Genomic DNA, 9,302 nt, shown 5'->3' with positions numbered 1-9,302 from the left:
ATATATATATATATATAAAAAACCAACTGTAAACTGGCAGAATTGCCTACTATATGTTGTTGACATTAGTTTTTCTTCTTCATTGTGGTGTTGCAAAGGCACTGGTTGATGCTGGAGACAAGCCTGCAGGATTTGTTGGGTCACGGCAATGGATTGGTTCAATTGAGGTACAGCTTGTTTTGAATCAGCTTTTTGGAATAACATCAAAAATATTATTTGTCAGGTAAGAATCAATATCTGTTTAATAGCTCAGTAATTATTAAAAAGACTGAATTCCTTAAAATGCAAATTGTCATTACAATACATGGGAGAACAGGGATAATAGAAGAGAGAAATATTTTAAGGGTTCCTTGTTCAGGAACCCTGTGTTCCTGCCTTTGGTTCTGCTAAGTGCTTACAGATGAAGGTGTTGCTAAATTTCTTGGTGGCTTGGGGTTCCAGTTTGCAGTTGCTATAAATTGCTTAAGGATATGCAAACTGATACGGAATTCGACCTGTTCCTTTGCAGGACAAACTAATTCTTGAAGCAGGCACGCTGTCTGGCAGTCATAATGAACTGAATGAATGCTGACAGGAAATTTTTACTTTGCCCACAGAGCTAACCCATCAGTTCAGGATTGAGGCAAATTGCTGAGCAGCCTGGAAATAGTGTTCTCTTTTCTGGGTTTGTGTGACAGAGAAAACAAAGGGTTTGTTTCCATTTGATAATCTGACACTCTGATCCACAATAAAGGATGCTGCGAATATATTTGGGAGAAAAATAATAATGTTCAGCATTTATCAGAAGTAAAATTACTGGATTTTTATAATTTAGGCAGCACTAAGGAGACTAACAAATCCCTGATCATTTTATGATAGGGGGATACAGTCATGAAATAAAGAATATATACTAACTTAGCATGTAAGAAAATTCTAGTCAAGCAAAATACTACTCATGAGTTATATTTATTTAGAGTAAATTCTACTGTAGATATTCTAAAAGAGCATGTGACCATGGTGATGGTGATTCTTAACAGTAGGAAAATAGTTCAGTTCTTCAATATTTTGTAAAGATTTATACATTCAATTGTAGTCTTTTTTTGTTCCAGAGCTCATACTTGCAGCTGTGACAAGCCCTGCCAGTATGAAGGTTTTTATTCCCGCACATAAGAATATAGAATAGATTCCTTTGTGAACTGGGTAGAATTGCTCCTAGTGCTGCTACAAGGGAGCACCAATGTCACTACCATGCTGAGAAGAAGAAACATCATGCTGGTCACTGGCAGCAGATAGCATTTTTGTCTTGAGCTTGTTCCCAGCTAGCGCCTCTAACTCTATATGGAAGTAAGACTTCACAGCTGCACCAGCAACACTATAGTACTGAATCGATTAGTGTAAATGCAGCATTTCCCAGAGTTCTGGTTTTGTATGCTGTCTGCATTTAATTCATCTCTCCAGGAACTTGAGAAGCAGGCACGCAGGCTTTCTTGGGGTTTTCAAAAGGTTAACCACTATATGAAGAAATGTAAAGACAAGATATTAAAAATATTTGTATGAATTTCCTTGCCTAGCTTCTGTCAGCACTTTTGGGTTTACTGTCAGTCCTCTAAGGGGAATATGAGTCTCTGTCAAACATATGTCTTCAGCTCCAAATCCAGGAGTACGTGCGTGTACTGTGCATGTGCTTTTCTCTTCCATGTAGACTTCTTTTGTCTGTGGCTGGTCCCCATAGTTGAGGAAAGCAGGGAAATGATAGCAAAGCTAAGTTCAGTACTGCGTTCAACATTTTATGTTGTTATTTCAGATTTGACTTTTAAAGCCAGCTTGCGTAAGAGTACTGCAATTGCTTCTGCAATTACAGTGGAAACCTCTCTTAAGAGATGTCACTATAAACGCCTTTATCAACACCTTATTTTTGTTGTTTCTGAGGAAGTTCTGTTACTGCAGACTTTCCCTTGCTGACAGAAGTAGCCAGTCTGTTTTCCAGCCACTTGGAGGCACCCATTGGGGTTTACCAGCTGTCCCCACTGTGGGAGACGAGCAGCCAACACTTTAGAGAAGCTGGGTGACTCCAGGTGCTCCAGTGGCAGCTATGCTTGCAGCAGATTCATTGGTCCAACCAGATCTGTAAGTTGCATTAAAAACCTAATTTTTCAGATTGTTCCAGGATGTTTACACAGGAAAACTCCAAGCCACTTTCTAATCAGTTACCTATGGCAGTTAATTAGTTTAATGGATAATTAGAGAATTAAGCCTAGTGAGAATGATAAATCTATTGTTTTCTTACCTAGCCAGGGTTCTCAACTAGCATTGCAGGGAAGAGAGCTTGCTAATCATTTCAAGACTGAAGGAACTCCGGTTATGATTGGTAAGTGCTTGAGTATTGAAGAATGCTAATGGAAATGTGTGGCCTCCCTGTGTGGAATTTCATTTCAATTAGAACTCATTCAGTTTACTGTACAAGAGTTAATCAAAACTCTAGATGAATTAAAAATTATGCTTTTCCCAAGGGAGCCTAGAAGATGATACAATTTAGTCTGGCTGGTATCTTTTCAGTCAGTATTTCTCTCAAGCTCAGTATTAAACCTGGTAACAAAAGTCAAGGTAAATTACGTTCTTAAAAAATGCTGTTAAAGTCAGAACTTGAGAGCTGACTTCTGCCCTCTAGAGGAGAAGAAGTTCATACAGTTCCTCAAAAAACTTCCCATGACAGAAAAATAGTGTTTATCTGGGTTTGAAGAGAAGGGTATTATCCAAATTCTTTTTAAGACTAGTTTTAAAAATCTGAAATGTTGGTAACATAAGAAATTACATTTGTAAGAATGCCGGTAACACAGCTGTGGTTTAGAACATGAAGAATTTTTATCATTTTCAGCTTTAATAAAACTTTCATTTTAGCAATGTATGCAATCTATATTTGACACTCCACAGAGATAGTGTTACACTCTCAAATTAGAGGTACCAGAAGTCCCCATTTTGGTATGAAATATTCTTGGCCTTTCAGCAGCCTTTTTGTCTGAATTTTAAGAATTTAGAATCCTATATTGAAAAAATCTTGTAGTTGTAACTTGTCCTTCCCTGTAATGCTCTCTTGTAGATTGGTTTAATTGTTGTTGTTGTTGTTGGAGGGGTGGACGCTGGGTTTTTGGGGTGGGTTTTGGGGATTTTTTTTTTCTTGTGTTCTTTTGGCATTTTTTCAATTTGCATCTGTTGTGTGGAGTCATTACTACAGTATCCGAAGCATTTCAGAAAGAAACATGCAAGAGCTGACCTGTAGCCAGCTCATCAAAACATCCCCTTTTCCTGTTTGCAGGCTAGAGAAAGAGGAGTCAGGAGTTACTACTCTGCCCCTAATAACCCTTGATGGAACTTTGTAGAAAACAGCAGATAACCCTTATCTGGAAATTATGATTTCTGTTCTAATCTTAGCCCTTTTACAACCAGGAACTTTTCCAGATTCCTTTTCTACAGTTAAGTTTCTTTAAAGAAAAAGGGAGCAAAAGAGATGTTTGAAATATTCTTGACTTCATCTGGTGGAAGTGTTGAAGATTTAACCTGCCTTGCTGACATGGAAGAAATTTGGAAAGTAAATTCTCTAGTTGTAGTAAGTAAAGTAAAATAAGTAATCTCCCCTAGTTGTAGTAAAGATATATGTTCTTTAATAATGTGAAGAATCTTATGTAGGACAGCTTCAGAATAATTTTGATAAAAGCTCATCTGTTAATAGAAAGTTTTTATGTGCTTTTATTTTAGGCTTGTACATTTAGCCAATCTCACTGAAAAATTTTTAGCATTTTGTGTTCCTCCTATTTTAGGTGGAGGTGTTTTGGCTCACACCATATTAGGCGTGGCTTGGAATGAGATTACAGGGCACATAAAATATTTGATTCTAGACCCACATTACACTGGAGGAGAAGATCTGCATGTTATTTTGGAAAAGGTGAGGCTTGATGCACATGTACGTGTGTGGATACACATGTATATACATATATTTTGGCATTAAATAATGTACAGTCAAATACAAACTGGTCTTTCTATGGCTCCTCCATTCCTTATGGAGGAAGTATTGATCCCAGTTAACCTGCATATATGCTACTTACTGTTAGTTTCTGAAACTTAGTGTGTTTGTAGAGCATATACTGGGTCAGCAACTACATAAAGTTACTATAGTACAAATAAATGTTCTTTACTTTCTCTGAATTAAACCATCTCCCCTTTTATCCAGTAGTATATACAGGAAATGTGTTTGGTATTTTGAACAGAATAGAAAAATCTGTTCAGCCTGTAAAATCCTGTTACTGAAGCAGAGAAGATAACCATTTATTTAAAATTTTAAACACTTTTAGAAAAATCCAGCACTAGGCATTCTCAGATCAGGTCTTGAACTGAGTGTAAAGGGCAGGAACTGAGCTGTTTTGAAAACCGAGGAAAATTCTAAAGAACTAAAGGTTATGTAATGTTATTTCCATATTTAAAGCCACTAAGAGGGATGACACAGCACATTATGAAACAGTGAACATAGTAGAACATAGGCAGAAATGTAACCCATGAAAGGGGCTAAATCATCCTAGGGGTGTTAAGTAATCAATTTATTTTCTGTTCTTCATATTAAGTTGCAAATAGCAACTCTTACTTAATATCTTTATTTGATACCCTTGGGTTGATCCTGACCAGAAAAGCTGCTGAAGAAACATTTTGCTATCCGTTTAATGATCAAAGCATTAAATCAATACAGAAAGAAACAATTTCCAAAGGAGGTGGAGAACCAAAGGCTGTTCCAGGTACAAAGTGTTCAGGAGTGGTCCAGAAGGATAAAAAACATGCAGAACCCCCCTTCCTCTTCAGAAGCGGAAGGAGAAACTGAGGTGGACTAAAGTCTGTAGCTCTTTTCTTCAAAAACACCTCATAGAATTATTTGGTACTCTGCAAACTTAAGAGCTTTGTTCCACTGTTTTTCTGCTAAATAATAATCAACAGCACACCTTCTGATATCAAGAGCTCTGTTTGGCTCTGAAATAGCAACTATTACCAAAGAAGGCAAGGATTCAAGACGAGAAATGGAAACTGAGAATGATACGAGTTTCATAATAATGTTAGTCTCTCTGTAGCAGCAGAAGGTAGTAGGAAGTAGGGTTAAAGAGATGCTAATTTTTAGGAACTGAACTGGTGGGGAGGGAGGAAGGAGGAGAGACCCTGTAAAGTGTTTTCCATTAATGTGTTTCTGGGCATGTGGAGAACTTTCTGAAAATAGTGTGTCATCACATTCTGTAGATATTTGAAAATAATTCCTGCATCTTAGATTGAAATTAGGAAAAAAAAAAAATTCAGTTGTAGTAGGAAAAACAGAATTCATAGTAGATTTAAATGCTGTCTTGCTTTTTCTTGGACAGGGCTGGTGTGGATGGAAGGGCCCAGAGTTTTGGAACAAGGACGCCTATTATAATCTGTGCTTACCTCAACGACCAAACACTATTTAAATTCCACTCTTATGCTGGAACATGTTGAGCCAGAATACTAGCTGATCTAGATACAACTGTCTTGTTATTTATCAAAATCATGCTTTAAGTCAATTGAAACCCCATTGAAATGGGAAGGTTACTTGAGTAATTAAGAAATATTTTTTTTTAAATGAAACCTCTTAAAAATAAGAGTTATTTGCTGTGAACTGTATTTCTTACAAATACACCTACTAGGTAACTAATACTGTCTTCTTTTGGCTAGGAAAACTTTGTTTATACAGCATTTTTTGTTATGCTAAAATCTTTACAGATTAATGCCCAATCCTTTCATTTTATGGAATTCTTTCTTGCCAGGACGATGAACTGTTCTCTGCCTTTCATGTTCAATATAGCCAGCTGTCTTGTGCACTGTGAATCCATTCAAAGGCATTGTTTGCTGCTGCTGCTGTTGATAGAATAGCATTTTAGAAGAGTGTCCTGGTTTGTCTGGGACAGAGTTAACTTTCTTCATAGTAGCTAATAAGAGGCTGTGTTTTGGATTTGTGCTGAGAAGAAAGCTGATAACAGTATAAACTGCTGCCAGGACAGTCAAGGTTGTTTCAGCTTCTCTGCTGTGCCAGTGTCTGCAGGTGCAGGAGAAGCTGGGAGGCAGCACAGCCCCAATTAATAGCCTAGGATTTGATTGTGGGTTTAGGATTGAGACACAAACTGGCCAATGGTATATTCCATATCATGCATGTCATGCCCAGTGTATAGATGAGGGTCTTCTCCAGAAGTTCTCTCTTGCTCTGGGTTGCCCCTCTCTGAGGGTTGTCTCAGTCCCTCAGACACTCAGGCTCTTATCTCCCTTCTGGGATTGCAGTTTTGGGACTCTCCCTGCACTGGGATCGTTAGCCAGGAACAGGCCAAGCCTTTGTCATAGGGTGGTGAGCAGTATCACTGTGTATCACCCATTTGTATATTTGTATGTATTACTATTATTATCATTATTTCAAATATTACTGTAGTTTAGTTCTTAAATTGTTCTTGTCTCAACCCACAAGATTATTTTCCCTTCACCTCTTTAATTCTCTCCCCCATCTCTGGGAGAGGGGAGGGTGAGCAAGCGGTTGTTGTGGTGTTTTGCTTCCAGCCAGGGTCAAAACCACAACAAAAAGAACTGGGAGAAAAATGGCTACATGTATTTAATTCTATGAATTTTGTTCACATTTTTACATAGAAACACGTGAGAGAATTGTTATATGCTCATTTATTTATAGCTGTATGCATATGACTGTTCTAGCAAAAAAAAAAAAAAAAAAAAACCACAAAACCCGCAGCAGTCTTCTCTAAGAAGTAACAATAAACGACCTTTCCTCCTTCTCAGAAGGAGACAACATACCAGCATACACATCCGGTTGTTCAGTGCACAGTCCAGTCATGTTTCTTCAGACTTCAGATTCCCCTTGATTTCAGTTTGGGATTACAAGCTGTTTCTTTTGTCAGTTAGGAGATAAGATCTGTCATATGAACAAACAAGAATATGTCTGTAGCAACTCCATCAGTATATAAATAAAAGTACATATTATTTCTTTTTTTTTTTTCTCTCCACGTTGAAGTAGCCTTTTCAATGGCATTCCCCATGCGCTATCTATTTTCAATAAGGCCATAACCTGAAATACCTATGCAAGCTCATATTTACTATCAGGCTTCTAAATCCAACTGCTATGTATCCAACACCAAATTTATTTACTTAAGTGCTAAAAGCATTAAAAAAAAAAAAAAGAAAAAGAAAAACAAACCAAAAAACATTCTGAACTGTAGTAAACCACCACTACTACACACCCTCTGATCTTCTCCTCTTCCTGCTTATGGATCTGCTGGTTTTACTTTCTTGTTTCTGTGCAGCTGCATCCTCTCTCAGTAAGCCACCTTTGTCAGTCAGTGAGTAGCCAGATTCTCCTCTCAGTTTCATTGTCTGAGTGTGCTGAATGGTTGTGAGGAACTTGGCACATTCCAGAAAGCCATAAGCCAGTGCGAGGTCTGCTGCTGTTTGTCCACTGTTGTTGCACAAGCTGAAACAATTAACAATAACCATTCAATTAAATTGGAATAGATGTATTAAGAGCAAGAAAGTGGTAACTTTAGACAAAGGTGTAAAAATAAGTAGAGAATCAATACCAAGAAGGCTTGCCAAGGATAGAATAGGGCTCTGCATATACAGAGGGTTGGTATTAAATGCAGTTTTTAAGGAATTGTTACTTGAAAATAAATTTGTCATCAGACTATGAGTGGCTTAGCAGATCTGAAAGTCAAGAGGAAGGTGAGCACAGTGTTAGTCAGAATGGAAAACTAACAAGGAGAACTCACAATCAGAAATCTTCTCTTAGCAGTTACTATGATGTCTTTAACATGGAATTAAACAACAGCATATGGCCTATGCTACTTTGGTGCATACATCTATGGTAGTTTTTAATACTGCTCTTATGACTATAGTCACACTATATTTACAGTCTGAGCATGCACACTCTGAACCAGAATTAGTACTGTGTAAAACAGATGTCCTTTGACACTCCTATGAAATGACTAAATGTAGCTCAACTTACTCAATTTTGGCATCACCAGCAACAAGGAGAGCAAGACATTCCAAACTCCCAACTTTTGCTGCTTTATGAATCGGGGCTTCTCCCAGGCAATCCTAAAAACACAGTTTATATGTAGCAGTCATTTGAAGGGAAGGGAATAGGATGAAGCTATTTTGTTCTCCAGCATGACTGTTTACAGGATGTTACCCTCTATACCAGTCTGTTGTGAGTTGAGAAAGAGATTAAAGGAATACTGCTAGTAAAGTGTACTCAGTAACTGCCATTAAATGTTCAGTGTATTCATTCCAGCAAAGCAGAAATACTATCCCATGCACTACTCATTGTTTAACCTTTACCTTCTAAAAGATTATTGACACAGAATATGCTCTGTACACTTATTAACCGCCTCTTTCAGCACTATTCAGGGATTGCTGTGACCGGTAGCTTGCTGCTCCCAGCTCAGAGGTATAAGCAGATTAAACTTTGCAGCTAGAATCCTTATGCTTACTGGAAGCAGGGGCAAAATTTCAGAGGAAAAAGGAATACTCGTTTGTGTAAAAGAATTAAGTTCTTTCAACATCTGCATGCAGCACTAGTAAGTGTGAAAATTGTATTATACATAGCAAATGAAATCGCTAATACAATGCAGACAGGGTTTCTGGGCCATACGAGAATAAAGTTACTCTAAAATAAGCAACCCCCAATACCTTATGCAATACAAGTGTGTATATAAAACCTTTCTTAGATAAAAAAAATGTAAATAATATAAATTGGATTTGCTGACATAACAGATTATTAGCGGGAGAAACAAAGCGTCAGTATTTTTACCTGTTGGTTCAAATTCGCTCCTGTCTGCAGTTGCCAAAGTAGGAAGAAAGCTTCACCACCACAAGCAGCCAAGTGAGCTGGAGACTGACCAAAGGCATCTGCAGGTGCGTTCACACCGGTTCCTGCCTCAAACAGATTGCTGAAACTACCAGACTAAAATAAACAAGATATTAAAAAAAACAAAAAAAGCACAGTGTTACTGCCAGTCTAAGCCACAGCACATCCAAGAGCGCTTCGTCACAGCAGAAAACATCCCCTTCGCCAACCATCGGACCTTTCTGATCCTGGAGACTGCCCTTTAAAAAAAGGCAATCCAAGAATGGCTTTTTTGGCTTTTAATCTCTTGCCCAGATACACCGATCGATGTCGGCAGTGTCCCAACACATCTAGCAGCAACTACACCTCAAACAGTTTCGTAGCTGGGCTCCCGCTGAGAGAGAAACGACCGCCCGACCCTCTCCCGGCCTCACCT

General features: G+C 38.1%; 2 protein-coding genes across 2 annotated transcripts; one reads left to right on the top strand and one right to left on the bottom strand.

Moving 5' to 3' along the window:
• Positions 1 to 98: 98 nt before the first annotated feature.
• On the top strand, positions 99 to 5,456 carry UFSP2 (UFM1-specific peptidase 2; the record flags this gene model as incomplete). The annotated part of the gene is made up of 4 exons (XM_010077448.1): positions 99 to 223; positions 2,271 to 2,347; positions 3,795 to 3,919; positions 5,370 to 5,456. Coding segments are annotated over 4 exons (414 nt in total), but the record flags the coding sequence as incomplete, so codon positions are not given.
• Positions 5,457 to 7,254: 1,798 nt separating this feature from the next.
• ANKRD37 (ankyrin repeat domain 37) lies at positions 7,255 to 8,983 on the bottom strand (the record flags this gene model as incomplete). The annotated part of the gene is made up of 3 exons (XM_010077447.1): positions 7,255 to 7,492; positions 8,024 to 8,115; positions 8,831 to 8,983. Coding segments are annotated over 3 exons (483 nt in total), but the record flags the coding sequence as incomplete, so codon positions are not given.
• Positions 8,984 to 9,302: the final 319 nt, after the last annotated feature.

Source organism: Pterocles gutturalis, unplaced genomic scaffold (assembly GCF_000699245.1).
Source record: "Pterocles gutturalis isolate BGI_N339 unplaced genomic scaffold, ASM69924v1 scaffold46558, whole genome shotgun sequence".
NCBI lineage: Eukaryota > Metazoa > Chordata > Aves > Pterocliformes > Pteroclidae > Pterocles > Pterocles gutturalis.
This window is presented reverse-complemented; position numbering and strand designations above follow the sequence as displayed.